Here is an 18,079-nt window from a genome sequence, read left to right as displayed (position 1 = left end):
TGATTAGATCATCCATCTCTAGGCGGAATATTTTTTTCTTGATTTGAAATGAGACCACACGTTTGACTCATCTCCCAGCTTCCAAGTTATTCCTGGACGGTCAAATAGGTGGTGTGGCACAGAAGCACAGTCCACTGCAGTAGCACTGGGTACATTATTGCTGTTTCCCAAACTGGTATCTTTGGAGTACAACCTGAAAGAGACTGACTGAACAGTCATTTGAAACCCACTCTTTACTCCCCATTCCTGGTTCCTTGCTATGGGGGCTGCGGGGTTAGGGGGAGAGCGGGGGCGGAATGGAACTTTTAACACTTCTTAGCATGCTATATAATTACTTTCTATTGTTTGTCTCCCCTCACTACATGTAAGCTTTTTCAGAGCAGGTATTTTTTTTCTGTTTTGTTCACTGATGTGTTAGCAGTGGCTAATATTGCCTAGAATTTGGATTTGGAAGGTACTCAAATACAGGGTTGGCCAAAAATTTTGTTTGGGTTTTCCCATAACATCTTACAGAAAACCCAAATAAACTTTTTGGCCAACCCAATACTTGTTAAAAGAATTTGCAAATGGATTATCATCAGTGTTTCCTCTATGGTTATCTTCTGTTCTGCTGAGGAAGGGCCAGACTCATCTCAACTTTTGCACCTTCTGTTTCTTCTCTTTTTGGCTAAATCCTACCTATCCTTCAAGCAGCAAAATCAACAAATTGTTTTAAGGCAGCGATTACATGCAAGACACTGTTTCAACAGGCAAATCAACTTTCAAAAGCGATGCACCATCCCTTTCTTAAAAGTTGGAGGCTTAGGGCTTCCCTGGTGGCGCAGTGGTTGAGAGTCCGCCTGCAGATGCAGGGGACACGGGTTCATTCCCCCGTCTGGGAGGATCCCACATGCCGCGGAGCGGCTGGGCCCGTGAGCCATGGCCGCTGAGCCTGAGCGTCCGGAGCCTGTGCGCCACAACAGTGAGAGGCCCGCGTAACGCAAAAAAAAAAAAAAAAAGTTGAAGGCTTAAAATGCCATTCATCACAACTAAACATACTAGTATTCATTTATACTAAAAGTCACTCCATACTATCATAATTGCACATTTTCATAATATGGTACATTGGAATGAGTCAAGCATCCTGCTAAAATTGGATTGCCTAGATAGTACTTTAGCGGACGTGAAATTCTGGAAAGGCTCTTATGAATCCTTTCCAAGGATTCTGTTTCTGAATTCCCTGTTGAGCATCTTTGTTGAGTTTTATTTTTACCCTCACATGTATCCTTTCAATTCACTCAACCATCCAAAAATTATTAAACATCAACTTTCTGTCATGCACCATTCATTAATAGGTAAGTCCTACAGAAAATCTTTTTCATTGCTGGCACTAGGAAATTTTTTTGTTGAAAAGACTACATTATAATCTTAAAAAAAGTAGGTCTTGTTCATCAATATCCCCAACAACTACAACAGTATCTGAGCCACAGTAGATGCTCAAAAGCTTTTTTTGAAAGAATGGTGAGCACTTTATACATTTATTGCTCACTTCCAAGTGCACAATCTGATGAGAGTCAACATACTGAACACACAAGCCTATCCACAACCCTACTGGGTCAATCCAACTGTGCCAGAGCCAGTAGGCTTCTGTTTAAATCGTGGTAAGCAGAGTCCTAGAATGACTCTCCAAAATGTCCCACTCTAATCCCTCAGACTGTGAATATGAGACATTACATCTGTGATGTCACATTACCCAGCAAAAGGGATTTGCAGGTATGTAAAGTTGTAATCAGTTGACTCTTGAGGTAATAAAAAGGAAGATTATGGTAAAACTAATATAAACACACAAACCCTTTAAAAGCAGTCTGTCTATAGCAGAAAAGGAAGTCAGATTCCAAGAATGAGGATTCAATGCACTGTTGCTAACTTGAAAAGGGAGGGGACCATGGTGTCAAGAAATATGGGTGGCTTTCAGGAGCTTAGGTCCATGACAGGCAGCAAGGAAACAGGGACTTCAGTCTTAAAACCGAAAGGACCTGAATTCTGCCATCTGAATGAGCCTGGAAGCAGATTCTTCCCCTGGAGACTCCAGACAAGAGCCCAGTCTGGGCCACAACTTGATTTCAGCCTGTGAGACCCCAGGCAGAGAACTCAGTCAAGGCTTCCTAGCCTTCTGACCTACAGAACTCTAAAATAATAAACAGGGGTGATTTTAAGCTGCTAAACTTGTTAAGCAGCAACAGAAAACGAATACAATCATCCTGTACTAGAATCCCATTATGCAAGCCCTCCTCTACTTTTCCATTTTCTGAATTTGTTTTACTTTGCTTTCCTTTTCATGGTCCACGGAAACATTATCCAGGAAAATATTTCCACCCAACATTAGTTTTTGCATATGAAAACGAGATAAGTTAAGGTACTAATAGAATTTCTTTGGACAGTATCCAGCCTGTATTACTGCCCTTTAACTTAAGAGCAATAAACCTAAAGAGATAAAACTATCAATGACCAAAAAGGTCTATGTTCATGCCAATAAATTTGTAAAATTCAAAAAGGTACAATATAAATCAAATCAGATACTGAAATTGTATTTAAATTCTCTTACAAGAACGTACTGCCTCAACTTGGAAAACAATCAAATAATTATGTACACTGAGTCAGAAAAATTTTAATAGTATTTTAATAGTTACAAAATATTTTTTTTTTTTTTTTTTTTTTTTTTTTTTTACAGAATCAGTATAAAATAGTAGTGGATTTCTCCATAATTATCAGAATTATTTATACTTGAGGTCTTGGGTAAGTGGGGCTGAAATCAACAAAAGGTCTTGGACTGTTGGCTCAGAAATCTTCCTGGGAAGCCCACCATGTTGATGTCTGTCATGCTTAACTCTTATGAGATGACCCGGTCCTTTTTTAAAAAAAGTATCTTTTTATTCATTCTTTGGAGGCTTGAAGTGAATTCGGCAGCGTTCATTAAACACCTAAGATATGTGAACAGAAACAAAGGTCACTGAGTCATCCTGTATAAATCAGACCTGGAATTCAATTAAATTTGGCATGGGTCAGGTGGATATAACCTTTTTTGTCCCAGGTCAACAGGTTTAGGAAACAGAGGTGTTTCCTCACTGGTTCAAACTGACTTACTAGGTGCTAAGAGCTAAGAAGGCCTTGATATTCATTTATACGATAATTTTAATATTTTAATAAAATTTAAATTATTCAAGGAAAAAATCATCACAAGTTAGCTTATTTGGTAAACTAACAAATATGCTAGTTCCATACTCTGGACATATTTTGGACAGTTAGACAAAAATACCTAAATTAACTTTAAGATAAACCTTTTAGAAATCCTTTTATAATGTAGATTTTATTTAGATATCTGTCATACTTTTCTAAATGAGTGCCAGATCCTTCTCACATGGAGATATATTTGAAGGGAGTCTGGTCTTTTGCTAAACTGTATAAATTTATATAATGTTTTGTTCTATTTATCTTGCTTCCTAAAAACTAAACAAATAACATATCATAATGTTAAAAGAACATTCTATTATTACGTGTCATGTGGGACTATGTCAAATAACAATTTTGGTACATCCATTCAATGGGATATAAGCAAGCATAAAAAATAAGGAAGTTCTTTATGTTCTGATTTGAAAAGATCTCCAAGATATATTAAGGGAAAAAACAAAGTATAGACAACATACTTCCATTTGTCTGATAAAGGGGGAAATGTGTGTGCTTTCAAGGAGCAAACACCTTATCACGTAGGTGGAAAGGGCAGCAATAAGAAATCTTGGCAAAGAGGATAGGATAAAGAAATGTGATAAAGCAAAGGAAATCGATTTGTATTTTGCAGTTTATTCATGGCTCTGCAAGTTGGTACACTCCAGTTTTTTTTTTTTTTGTGGTATGCGGGCCTCTCACTGCTGTGGCCTCTCCCGTTGTGGAGCACAGGCTCTGAACGCGCAGGCTCAGAGGCCATGGCTCACGGGCCCAGCCGCTCCACGGCATGTGGGATCTTCCCGGACCCGGGCACGAACCCGCATCCCCTGCATCTGCAGGCGGACTCTCAACCACTGCGCCACCAGGGAAGTCCAGTACACTCCAGTTTTTGGTTCAGTTAACCTCTCTCTGGATCCAGCCCCATTCTACTGGTTAAGTTCAAAGGGTAAAACAATTTTCAGTTCATTCTTTCAGATTTAATAGATTTTGCCCTATGGAAATCTTTGAAGTTTTGGAGAGGACATGCAGACATACTTTTTCAGAAAACTAAAGTAGGAATTTTGTAATTTTTTAAAAGTTTTATTGGACTATAGTTGCTTTACAAAGTTGTGTTAATTTCTACTGTACAGCAAAGTGAATCAGCCATACATATACATACATCCCCTCTTTTTTGGATTTCCTTCCTATTTAGTTCACCACAGAGCACTGAATGGAGTTCCCTGTGCTATACAGTATGTTCTCACTGGTTATCTATTTTATACATAGTATCAATAGTGTAGAATTTTGTGATTTTTAACTACATGTAAAGTCCTGGGATCCTGGTCCCCCAGTCTAATTCCTAATTAGAACCACAGAGCACTGAATGGAGTTCCCTGTGCTATACAGTATGTTCTCATTAGTTATCTATTTTATACATAGTATCAATAGTGTAGAATTTTGTGATTTTTAACTACATGTAAAGTCCTGGGATCCTGGTCCCCCAGTCTAATTCCTAATTAGAACCACGTAGGTGGTAATAAGGAGCATGTGAATCTAGGAGCCATAAAAAGCCCTATTATAAAATACCAGTAAAACTGCATACCAACAAAGTTTCACGATCAGATATGTTAGAAAACAAACAACTGTGAAGGATAATGATATGAAAATTTATGGAAAGTAAGTGAGCTCAGAAAAGCTAACTTGAACAAATAACCTGGTTGAAGGTTCTAAGTTAACAACTAATAACTCTAAATATCAAATAGCCCATAATTAGTATTAGGAAACATACAGAATGCCTCCAATTCTGTTCCCATGACGATCGTGCAATTCTACCATGACTGTAAAGCTACTTTTTGTAAGATGGCTCTAACTTGGATTCTAACCACAACCTGCACACCCCCCCCCAAAAAAGTTAAAGCCTTCAATTGCTTGTAAATGAAAGATCTTTATTATTCTTAAGTGCCCAAGGCACTCTTTGCCTCCCCCGTCCCTTGGTTTCCCTTTGCTAGTTCTGCTTCCCCCCCTAGTTCTCTCCAAGAACCAACATTATTTTATACCTTCCAGCTCCTGTCATTTACCACTTCTTCAACATTCAGTTCTGACTGCATCCATTTCAACTGCAAGAAAGGAAAACAAAAATGAAGTTACGAAAATTTAAATTAAAGAACTAAAACCAAACTCTGTGTTTTCCTAACAAAACCAGCTGCTGCTCCTGCATTCCTTATTAATGGTAATACTTAGGCCAGATTTCAAAACCTTCTTTGACATAGCTGTTCTCCTCATATTTAATCAGTTGCTAAATCTTATAAAGCTGTAGTTCTCAAGCTTTGCTGCATATTATAATCACCTTGAGAGCTTTTAAAAAAAAAATCTCAAATGTCCAGGTACTTCACAGAAGGAAAACAAATGGCCAATAAACCTATTTTTAAAATGTACAATTTTATTCATGTATAAAGAAATGTAAATTAAGCCATAATATGACAAAAACATTTTTAATACAAGAAATCTGATGTCTGATAAAACCTAGTATTAGTGAGGGTACGGAGAAAGATACACTCACATATATTTTTAGTAGGAGTACAAATTGTTGCAACTTCTATGGAGAGCAATTTGGTAAGACTTACCAAATATGTAAATTCACACGTCCTTTAACTCAATAACTCCAGTTCTAGTTATTGATCCTACCATATAGATTTGCAAAGATAGCACAGACGAACAAAAAAAAGGACAAGGAGGTGGCAACCTGATTTGAATAAAAGAAAAGAGAAACAGGAAGAAAAACAGAAGAAGAATATATAAGGCTCAAGTAATTGAGAAAGGGATGAGTTTTCCATACCTTAATCATACAGCCAGAGGTGTGAGGCTAAAAATGCTAGTCTTTCTAACTTTCTTTTTAACTGCCAACCTAATTACTCCATCAAAAAAGTAGCCAATTCTATTGCCAGGTCCAGATGGCAGGACCTATCATACTCCTAGTCGCCTCTGGTCAGAGAGACCTGAAAGGAAAGAAGCTAACCAATTCCAGGAGGAGAACCTGAAAATATTCAGGAAAATTGGGAGAAAAAAAGCAGTACAGGTTGAGGCAGCCAAGAGGTTAAAAGCAGGATGATTTCTTCAGGCCAAAGTCAAGACCCAGGCCAGGAGATTTGGGAACAAAATGCCAGAGGGATTCTGGGCAACCATGAGTTAGGCACCCAGACCAAAGAACCTAACCATAAATTAGGAGTACAGCTCAGGCAGGAGGTTTGAGAAATATGCATGTAACACTAATAAGACTGGATGTGGTACTGATCCAACGCTCCTTGTAAATTCCCTTCGTAGACTCAAAACTGCTGTCAGAGTATGGGCCAGTATATAGGATTGAAACCATGAACAAGGGGAAGGACTGCATTTCTGATGTGCTGTGGAGTAGTAACAAGCCTGAGGAAGCCCACCTGCTTACATCACAGCAACCTCGGTTTCAGATTTTAATCAGTTATATCGACCCAGAAATCATTAAAGCTTCACTGCTCTGTCAGAGCCTGGACTGTCCGCCAAAGAAGTAACAACTTTAAAGAACAGTCTTACAACAGGCCACTAAGACAGTATTCATAATTGCTCTCAAATATTTAAAGGGATGTTGTGTAGAAATGGGTTTAGATTTATCCAGAGGGAAGATTAAGGAACAGTAATTACATGTTACAAGGAGACAGATTTTCACACTAAGAAAATCTCTGAACAATTACAACTGTCCAAAAAGAGAATGCACTGCCACATAAGACTGTATATCCCCCCAACCCCCTTAATACTGGTTAAACAAAAGGTGGAAACCACTGGTTGGGGGGATATGGTAAAGAGGATTAATATAACAAATATGGAGTCCCAGCGACTCAAAAAGGAAAGAAACTGCTACTTCATTATCAGTCAATATGCAAGCTCTTACATATATTATACAATTTAATCCTCACCAAAACAAGAAAATATAAGAAGTTACTATGTATCAATTCCATTTTACAAACTGAAAATCAGAAGTTTCAGAACAACTAATTTACAAGGTTACAAAACCTCCAAGTGGTAGATGGGATTATTTCTTTAGAGCTGTCTGCCTTTACAATCCATATTTTTTCTATTCTTGAACACCGCAGATATTACAGCCAGCTTCTAATGCAATTTCAGTGCCAACAACAAAATGCTACCTTTGAGATGGTTGTTTCGGTTTTTTTTTTTAGATAAATTTATTTATTTTATTTATTTATTTTTGGCTGCGTTGGGTCTTCACTGGCATGGGCTTAGTTGCTCCGCGGCATGTGGGACCTTCCCGGACCCGGGCTCGAACCCGTGTTCCCTGCATTGGCAGGCGGATTCTTAACCCCTGCACCACCAGGGAAGTCCCGAGGTGGTTGTTTTGAAGGCTCTGGGTCTTAAACAGGCAAACTTTGTCTCAAAGGCTACTAAGAGGTGACAGCAGGTATATAGTTCCAGCAAGGAATGTGCTTTTTCTGAGGTAAGGATTCAGGTAAAGAACTGGGAACTTTCGGACTGGCATCACTGTACGTAAATAAATTGTTCACTAAAGTAATCAGAATTTGACTATTAGTCACAACTTAAGGTAAAAACACTGACTGAATTTAGAGTCAGATGAGATAGGTTATAAAGTCCCAGTTCTACCACTTACTAGTTTGTGACTCTGGGGATGTCAGTATCTCTAAGTCTGTTTCCATATATAGAAAATGAAGAGGTAGAGCTGGAACATCTCCAAGAGCTGTCTCTTTCTGATTCTATAATCTCCATAGCAAACTTAAAAAAGAAAATCAAGTTTCCTTATTTGCTTAAATACTACTCATGGTTAACTTCTACTCTAGTCCTATGCAATATCACAGGCCAGAAAACTACCGTTCATAACTCACTGGCTGGTTTCTAAAACTCCTCCTTGCAGTGATTGTGCTGGGCTCTAAAGGCATATGGGCAGAACAGAGGGCAGACAAAATTGTGTGATACATCACTCACAAACACTCACTGGTTTTTGAACTTTGCGCTCTGCTAACAAGAGCCACTCTATTCTTTGTCTGACTTAATTTCCAAATAATGATTTTTCAGTTTCTGATTTTAACAGCCCTGCCCTGCACTTTCCTTTGTCAATACTTCAAGAGCCTGTTAAAATACAAAATCCAAAAAAATTGGATCTTAACCAGCTTTCTATAATTTACCTATAAGCCTTCATCAACATGGAAGGTAGGCTAAGATGACCATTATAGCCTAAGTTCACTGTCTGAAGAACCCACCACTGGCTGATGAATGAGCAGGTGTGGAACACAGGGCTGAAGCAGTCGTCATGAACAAAGAGAACAGAGAACAGCAAAGACAGTGGATGAATCCTGTATCCAGTGAGACACACTGCATCAGTGGGATGACTAAGAAAGTGCACACCTGTGTGCAGCAAAAGAACAAAGGCTTGAGAGAGACAGCAAGATCCCTTTTTCAAAGTTTGGCTACAACTACTAAACAAAGAGCAAACTTCACAAATTGTTCAGTATGAAAACATGATTCCATCTCACACTGGATTTTCAGTCACCTGACATGTAAGGATCAGTAAGTCACCTATTACGCCATCTTAAAATACAGACATGATTTTGATAATTATACAGTGGTCATGTAAGAAAAAGCCCTTGTTCTTAGGAAATAACCAACATATGTAGGGGTAAAGGAGTATAATGTGCCCAACATATTCTCAAAATGGTAAAGGAAAAAAAATGTGTATGGGGGAGGGGGAGGAAGACAGGGAAAGACGGAGAGAAGGATGGAGGGGGAAAGAAGAATAGAGAGAATGAACTGTAAAGCAGGTGGAGCAAAATGTAAACGATAGGTGAATATAGGTAAAGGGTATATGGGAGTTCCTTGTACTGTTCGTGCAACTTTCCTGTAAGTTTGAAATTGTATCAGAATAAAAAGTTACCCCTGAAGGCCCCCTCCCACCCCCACCCTCCTCAAAAGACAGCAATGCAGTCCACAAAATAAAATATGGCATACATTTCAACTGTTTTCTTGACATGTCACGTTTAAGGGCTATAAAGAAATAGCTCTGCTTCATTAACTCTACTCTGAGGTCCACACCCCATCTACATGACGGCTGACTTTGGGAAAATAAAGCTTGCTCTGACAGCACTCAGTGGACACTTAGTGTTCTCCTAAAAGGGAAAATGGCAGGCATGGGAGATGAAGTGGAAACAAAGGAGAGTCTGAAAAGAGTCAAAGACCCATACCACCCTCTCCACAGCAAAGAAATAAACATAATGAGGCTCTGGTGGCCCTGGTTATATTTAAATAGTACTATATTTTTATGGTGGAAGAGGGTAATATCCTGAAGTTAAATATCTATATTACATTTCAGCAGATTTCTACAGCTGAAACCAGAGGTAAATATTTTCAAAATGTAAATATATTTAAAAAACGTTTCTTCTCAAGTCAAGCTTCAAAACATAGATACAGATGTGATTTCTCTAGATTTTTTGATGTGGTGTTGGTCTATATTAATCCTTGTATCTTTAACTGTGGAATATATAAAGGAATGGAAATAACATGATTACATGCTTCTTTTAGCTGAAACTTGCTACACTCCATACGTTCATGAAATGCACATTAATTTACCAATTAGTATTGAAATGTAATAAAATAAAGTCCATTAAAAATGAAGTACTAATCTCCTGATCATTTTGTTTTAAGTAATAACCATCTCTTACTCTGAATTTTTCATATTAAAAACTGCCTTTATTTTGAAGGCTAAGTTTGGAAACCTTGCCTCAGAAATGGAAACCCTGTTCAACTTACCTTTGTCTGTTCTTTTCTAAGTTGCTTTAATAATGTTAAATTGTCCAAATTCTTTTCTCTCTCTTCTCGGAGCTGTTTTACTACTGATGAGGTCTGAGCTATACAGTTTTTTATGACTCGGTCCCTACTGGCATGAGCCGCCATCAACTAAAAGAACAAAAGAAGGAAATGAGAAAAAAAAAAATCACACCAATTTGTCACATTTCAGTGTTTTTAAAAAAAATTTTTAGGCTACAGAAATGTAATACTTTCTAAAACAGTTTTTAAAAACTGAATCTGTGGAAGAGAAGATTGTGCTGAATGAGCCAGCTCAAAGGCAACAGCTGTGAGGGTGAAAGTGAAGAGGTTGGGCCGTCTTCTTCCTCACTAAGCTCCCAGGCCTTCATGCTCCTCTTCCTGCACTCCTTGCACTGCGCTTTGATTCATCTCAGTCTCCTCCCTACACTCCTTCCTCTCCCATTCTTGCACCTGTGTGTTCCTCTACCCTACGCCCACCCTCACACACCTTCTGGGCCACTTCCTATTGCTGTTCTCTTTTTGTTCTTTCATTGTTTTTTTCAGCCTCATGTTGTCAACAGTGCAAAACATTATAAAGTAAGTGATATAGAGAAGCTCTTAGTTACAATAAAGAAAAACACAAAATGCTACATTTATCTATGTCAGACAGAACCCTTTTCAAGATTTTAAACTTTAAGTACTAACAAGGAAAAATTGTACATGAAGTGGAGGTCACTGATTCCATCAATTGCGTGTGCTGACGGAGAGTAAAGGATGCCCGACAGAGAAATTGTTTATTAGCCTTCATCTTAATGTAACAAATCCAATACAATAATTTGCATCTATTTTCTGCCTTGTTTCATTAATTATGATAGTCATGTTTCAATTCAAACATACTCCCATGATCATAGCCAAATTCTGAAGATACCCCAAAAACTTGGGGTGGAGACAGAGCAAAATACTAAAATAATATGCAATCGTCATTATAATTAATGGTGCATAATAACAGTGGCTCACTTCCAACTAAAATTTAAGTGTTGGCTTGCTCCGTTTAATCACGTTATATCATTCCTTCTCCCCTCTGAAGGGGGAATATCCCAATGCTATGCTAGTGATGGCTGTATAGAAATAACCTATTATATATTTTTTATATAAAATATGGGACTAACAACCATTCTATAAGCATTCCTCATAAGTTATTTGAAATACAGCTCTTAAATGGTCATATTGGAACCCCGTGGTTGAGAACTACTGGTCTAATACACACCAGGAAAGAATAAACCTTTATATTTCTAGAGGGGAATACTAAAAGTGCATTAGTTAAAAGTTGTACCCATGTGAAGGGAGGGAATTTCCTAACAGACATTAATCCCACCTATAGTATATTTCTCTAATAAGCTAATTTTTTTCATTGTAACATTTAGGGTTCACAAGGACAGTCTCAAGGCCCATATTTATTAGCTAATATGCTGCTTCTGTTACAGGCTTCAGTTTCTTCTTTTGGAAAATTATGGATTATGAGTAAATAATCACTAATATCCTTTCCACGTCTAAAATTTAGAGGCAACATGACTCAGTACATTGCTCAGATGCCAGATGCTATTTAATTACTTTGATATTTTGTCTAACCCCCCAGCAATTAGTGAAACAGCATTAGTACCAACTAGAAGTCTATCACAATATTCTCATTTTTCTATCTGCATTTTAAAATCAATTTCAAATTTTGTACATTTTATTAAAATGTTCAATATCTTTCTTTTGGTCTCTCTCCACACAGTTTCCTTCCTTAGCTGGGCTTTCCTCCATTATTCCCCTCTTTAGCTTGGCCCCTTACCTGTGGATACACTTCTAGATGCAGACTACCCTCCTACCCTCACCTGCTTACATTTCCTTCAGATTAGTCCCACTGTGAACCCACTCCTATGTGAAAAGGAATTACTGGGCAAATCACCTTTTACTCAGTATTATCAATTATTGTGGTCTGTTTTCATGACCATCCTTCAATAAAATTCAAAACTAAGAGCATATGCAAGAGGAATATGCATGGACTTCTTTCTGTACATATATGTCAAAGAAACGAGGATGCTTGATAACTAGTAACAGATGGGGTGACATAAGCCTACCAGAGAAAAAATAACATGAGACCAGGCTTATTAGCTCATTAGTATCAGATGCTTGTGGATTTGGTCATAAGAGAATTATTTCTGATACCTAAAGTGCTTATTAAAGGAACTGAGATAAAATTAAGAAACTCAGTAAAGTAAAACTTTGGTTAGAGGAGAAAAATCCTGAACTATAACCATATCATAACCATACTTCCTTTGATTTGGGGTAAGCAATTTTGAAATGAAGACACTTGGGGTGGGACAGGAGAATGATTCAAAACTAGTCTAAGAGGGGTATATCTAGGACTTCCCAGTTTTATTTTACCACAACTTTGAGAACTTCTTTTAGTCTGAAATTTTCACCTACTACCTTTTAATCATTATTTTAAAATAATGCTTTTTGCCTTTAAGGGAAACAGAATGTCGTTTTCCTGATTATAGTTTTTTGGTGTTTTTCTTTCTAGAACAAAGGTTGATTCTAAATTAACTCTAAATTCTAATTTCCCAAACATCATTTTAGAATCCTAACAACGACCCTTAGTTTAACTATCATTAAAAGCAAAACACTTAAATATTGTAAATCAGTATGTTGTAGACCTGAAACATATAATATTGTACATCAACTATACCTCAATTGCAAAAAAAGTTAATAAGTTTTTGTCACGGCATTTTTTGTGTGTTTTAAATCTTCCTCCAGAACTTCTGACAAAAGGATGTAAGAAGCATACTTTTTAAACATATAGTCCAAAAGTTCATTATATTAAAGAGACAGCTTTAAGAATTACTCTAAATCAATCATTATGACACCGGTAACAGTTTTGCATTTGTAAAGCACTGTTCCAAGTTCACAGACTTTTTAACTGTTCAGTATTGATTTTTATGTTTATCTTGAAACTAAACAATAAACAATGTAAAGCTAGGAAAACTTCATATATTGAAGGAATATGCTCTAATAAGGGAATCTTACTGAAATTATTTCATTTTTACTAAGACTATACTTTTAAGATTTGGAATTTCTAAAATCAGTGCTTTATAATAACTTTGCTCATCTTCTCCTATGAAGAAGTATTATCATTAGAGTGCGCAAATATTCCTTCATCGACTATAAAAGGAAGGGTCAGGGACTAAAGACAGTCAGGGTGACCGTAAACAACTTGGACATGTCAGAGTTCCACTTCTTAACTGAGACAGTATCTAAGGGAACTCAGTGGTACTTGTTAGCATGGGTACTCTATTATTGCAGGCTCGACCCCTGGAACAGAGCTACTTGATAAATAATCCTTTACATACATTCATGTTGCTGGATCCCTCTAGAATACAGATGGAGAAAAACCCAAACACATACACAAGAATATCTAAAACAGAAAGGTTCCAAATTTAGCATGCCAGTTTACCCTGGTTCAACAAAGGAATAAGAAATAATAACAACAATAAGAGAAGCAGCAAGCATTTATATGTAAAACATTTCGTACAGTAAGCACTTTACATTAACTCATTTAATCCTCTAGCAATTGACCGGATACTTTTCTGATACTATTTTACAAATAAGGAAACTGACTCAGAGGTTATTTCAAGGTCACCCAGCTAGGAAGTAGCAGAGGTGAGATTTAATCTAGATCTGGAATCCATGTTGTTAATCGCTGTACTATAAACCTCTAGGTTAATAAAAAGATTCTAAATGGAAACAATTGAATAGATTATAGAGATTATATATATAATACGGGTAGTGAGGTGGATCACTAAAGCCATTACAAACTTCTATCAATAGTTCTTTAGACAGAGCTACCCAAAGAAACTAAGCGAACTGTCGAACAACCTCATAATAAATTAGGCCTTGGACCCATGCTCTCTACTCCCAATATTGGAGTCTACTCCTTAAAGCCCCTGTCCTTACAATTTTATGAAGCCACAAGAATTACCTGACCACTCAACAAAGTAACATACTTTCACATAAAAGCAGAAAAAAAATATCAGCAGTTAATGCTTTGAATTTAAGTGATATGAATAAGTTTATCCAAAACTGATTTTTTTTCATAATTGAGAAATGGACTTTGGATTTTAAGTAATACAGTAATCTTGTGGTAGAGCCTAAAAAAGCAAATGCCATACATCAGTTTCCAAATTAATGAAAAAAATATAAGTAAGCTATAAAAAATGCTTAGCTACATCGTTATTTCCTTTCACTTTTAGAAATTAAAAAAGAGAAATAAAGGGGATCTTTAAGAGGCAATGAAATTGAGAAACCAAAGCCTCAGAAAAGGACAATTAATCTGTGGCTTTTCCTTCTCTCCTGCCAAATGCTTCTTTTCCCCTTCCTGATGAGTCAGGGAAGATAGAAGATATATTGATAAAAAATGTGAAGGGTTTTAATTCTTCCTTAAATCAGGTGTCTAGCTTCTTAAGATTGATTCATTCAAAGACCCTGCTCTTGTTTCACTGTTTTATTGTACTTGACTGTTTTACTTTCTCCTTCATTCCTTGAAGCACAAGCTTTCCTTAAAGTTAAAGGCTGCTCAGGAGGGGGTCAAAAAACAGGCTGCTTTCATTCCTTAGAACTGTCTCTTCCCAGACTTGTACTTAAGATCACACATTTTCTTTAGTTTGTAGAAACCAGATCAAAACTTATATACACCCTCCGGGGTGGGCAAGAAAACATGAAGATTCCATTCTTGTATCCACAGTTTAATTATGTCAATTGTTTTCTTATTTTGCCTACAGAGAAAGGCATAAAGGAAGTACAAAAGAAAAGACTCAAAAGATACACTTACAGACTCATAAAGTTGTTTACAGGTTTGGCTGGCATCAATTTTCCCTGCAAAGGAAGCTGTTGGAACCGTAGTGTTTAATTCATGTACTATTCTGTCATCAATCGTCCTCATCACCTTGAGTAATTCCTATATATATTTAAAATAAAAGAATAGTAACTTGAATGGAAAGTTAAGTGGTTAAAAAAAGACCATTTAAGCAAAACTAACTAAACAAATAAAGCTCTTGGATATGTTACAACCCTGTGAATTAGGAGTGGGGAAACCACACTATATATAGTGCAACCACAGAAAAATCTTTTTTACAAGAATGAGAGGTAGGTTATGTAATAGTAATTCTAACAATTGGCACAACTCTTTCCTTGGTCCCACTGTGATCATCTTAAGTGTAAAGATCGTTTCATTCATTTGTAAACCCCATGTTCCCCCACGGTGCTTAGCAAACACTGTGTTCTTTCCATCTCCAGCATACAGCCAATAAAGGATTCTACTGAATTTGATTACCTCAACTTGTCCAAAACAACCCAGCATCATTGCTTGCTCTGTTCCCTCTTTGTCTAATATTCTAAAATGTGGTGCGAGACAGAAATTTTCTAGAAAGATACACAAGAAACTATCAGCAGTGATTAACGTGCAGACGTTAATCTATATCCTTTCAAGTTTTTTTTCCTTTCAGGCTTTTTTTTAGTTTTTTACTACGATTGTGTATTATTTTTGTAACAAAAATAAAGTATACTGCTAGAAAAGGAATCAAATCTCTTTGTGGCTTTCTTGTTCATAGAACAAGTAGTTTTACCTTTTCTCAGTTACCCAAGTTCACATTTCCCAAGGATCTCTCTCCTCTAAAAGAGGCTCCAACTCTCAAAACCCAATCAAAATAAAAATAATACCAAAAGGGCAGGGAACTTAGAAAGACCCTGATGAGTATACCAACACAGCATAGTCCCTTCTCCCCACATTTTGATTAGGGTACTTCTTTTCACTTGTCACTAGACAAAGGCTGGGCATCAGCTACCTTCTGTCTGCAGATGATATAAACTCTAGAAAAGGTTTCTAGTAGTATACCCCTTTCTTTCTCTTTTAATCCACCCTTACCTCACCCTGGCCCCACAAAACAAAACAAAACACAATCACAGAAAAATCATTAAGAAAACAGAAGTGTATAATACTAAGAGTATACTTATTGAAAACACCGAGGAAGTTAACATTTAATATTAATGTGTATTAAAAGCATCTTTGCTTGATCCTCTACTTCGTTCAACATATGAACCTATTTCTTTGCCAAACTTAAATCCATCACTGAAATCAACTTCTTCATTCCTTTCATCCATTTTTTTTTTTGGTCACATTAAAAATGACAGATTTTGGGCTTCCCTGGTGGTGCAGTGGTTGAGAGTCCGCCTGCCAATGCAGGGGACACGGGTTCATGCCCCGGTCCGGGAAGATCCCACATGCCGCGGAGCGGCTGGGCCCGTGAGCCATGGCCGCTGAGCCTGCGCGTCCGGAGCCTGTGCTCCGCAACGGGAGAGACCACAACAGTGAGAGGCCCGTGTACCGCAAAAAAATAAAAAAATAAATAAAAAATAAGACAGATTTTAATCTGAAAATTGGCAGGAGCGCGATTTGCATACATTATTTAATCATATGATTGTGAATAAGTTATAGTTACCGTTTATTCTTTTTTATTGAATTATAGTTGATTTACAATATATTAATTTCAAACATACAATGTAATGATTCAGTATTTTTATAGATTATACTACATTTAGAGTTATTATAAAATATTGGCTATATTCCCTATGCTGTATCATCCATTTGTTAAAATAAACTTTTATTATGATTAAAGTATTACACAATCATTTTGGAAAAATTAGAAAAAAATTTAAAGAAAATAGAATCATCCATATTTTTAAATTAATTTTTATTGGAGTATGGTTGCTTTACAATGTTGTGTTCAGTTTTTTCTATACATATCTGCAAATATTTTTATCAAATTGAGGTATTATATAACATTTAAAAGTTTTACTTTATGGAATTATGAGCATTCTGCCCTTGTTACCTTGAAGACATTTTTAATAGATGCATAAATATTCTATTCTGTAGAGGTATCACAACTTATTTGACCATTTCCCTCATAATTAACAGCTAGACGTTTCCAATTATAATAACTATTTAGGCCATTCATTCTGTCTGCAGCCTAGATTCTATTCCTACCAGGCTATTAATCTTTAATTAGTAATTTAATGCCCTTTTCTAGAACCCAATCTAGAAGCAAAACAGCTTGTAGAAGGCTCATAATTTAGACTAATAAAAACAGGCAAACATCAGATCTAAAACCAACTTCACTATCTTATCCCCTCTTCTTGTATCTTTCTATTTTTGTCAATAGTATCAAGATTCTCTGTAAACTGGAATTCTTAGGGGATAATCTTAACATATTCACTAAGCAACCACAATTTTAAATAATGTTTTATGTACAGTAGAGGATATATAATGTCAGTAAGTGGCAAATTTCAAACAAACAGCGTCAGTACTATTTAGAGTAAAAAAATAGGTAAGTAGCAAACAGGGACCTTCCTTGCCAACTTTACCTCCTACAACTTGCCTATTAAAACAAAAACAAAAAAAACCTTTAAAATCCCTCTCATCTTTCCCTCTATCTAAATCAAACTGATCCTGAGGCCAAGGTTTACATTATACCTTTTAGATAAAGCTTTCCTTGACTGAGAGTCCTCAGCAATCTTTCTTCTTTAAACATATGCAGCAATTAGAGAGACCACAGAGTTGATTCATTAACTCACTCTTCATTCAAAAAATACTTACTAATGTCTAATGGTTAGGCACCATTCTAAACACCAGGGCTATAATGGTGAATAAAACAGAAAAGGCCCTTGATCTTATGGAGCAAAATTCTCAGAGGGGGAGAGAGACAATAAACAAGTACCTCAATAAATGAGATAATTTCAGTACTGAAAAGTACTACAAAAAAGAAAACTGGTAATGGGATGAAGAATGACTAGGTGGGGCTGAGGGGCTAATACTTTAGATAGGGAGATCAAGGAAGGCCTCTCCAGGACAAAACATTTGAGCTGAGATCTGAATGATATAAATAAGCCAACTAAAAGGACATCTGGGGGAACAAGTCAAAAATTAAGAGGCAAGAACAAACTTGGGGATGTTTGAAGAACTAAAAGAAGGCAAGTGGGCTGGAAGTGAATAAGGGAAAGA

General features: G+C 36.7%; 1 protein-coding gene across 1 annotated transcript in view; it reads right to left on the bottom strand.

Annotated features, from left to right (window-relative positions):
• Positions 1 to 2,627: 2,627 nt before the first annotated feature.
• Positions 2,628 to 18,079, bottom strand: part of MIX23 (mitochondrial matrix import factor 23) — a 22,091-nt gene continuing 6,639 nt past the window's right edge. The window contains exons 2-5 of the mRNA XM_007449707.1: positions 14,855 to 14,980; positions 9,985 to 10,131; positions 5,238 to 5,297; positions 2,628 to 2,960 (exon numbers count right to left, since the gene is read on the bottom strand). Coding sequence (XP_007449769.1) covers positions 2,910 to 2,960; positions 5,238 to 5,297; positions 9,985 to 10,131; positions 14,855 to 14,980 — 384 coding nt within the window. The 3' untranslated portion in view covers positions 2,628 to 2,909. The remainder of the gene's footprint in view (positions 2,961 to 5,237; positions 5,298 to 9,984; positions 10,132 to 14,854; positions 14,981 to 18,079) is intronic.

The sequence above is a fragment of the Lipotes vexillifer genome, unplaced genomic scaffold, assembly GCF_000442215.2.
Source record: "Lipotes vexillifer unplaced genomic scaffold, Lipotes_vexillifer_v1.1 scaffold1378, whole genome shotgun sequence".
Taxonomy (NCBI): Eukaryota; Metazoa; Chordata; class Mammalia; order Artiodactyla; family Lipotidae; genus Lipotes; species Lipotes vexillifer.
This window is presented reverse-complemented; position numbering and strand designations above follow the sequence as displayed.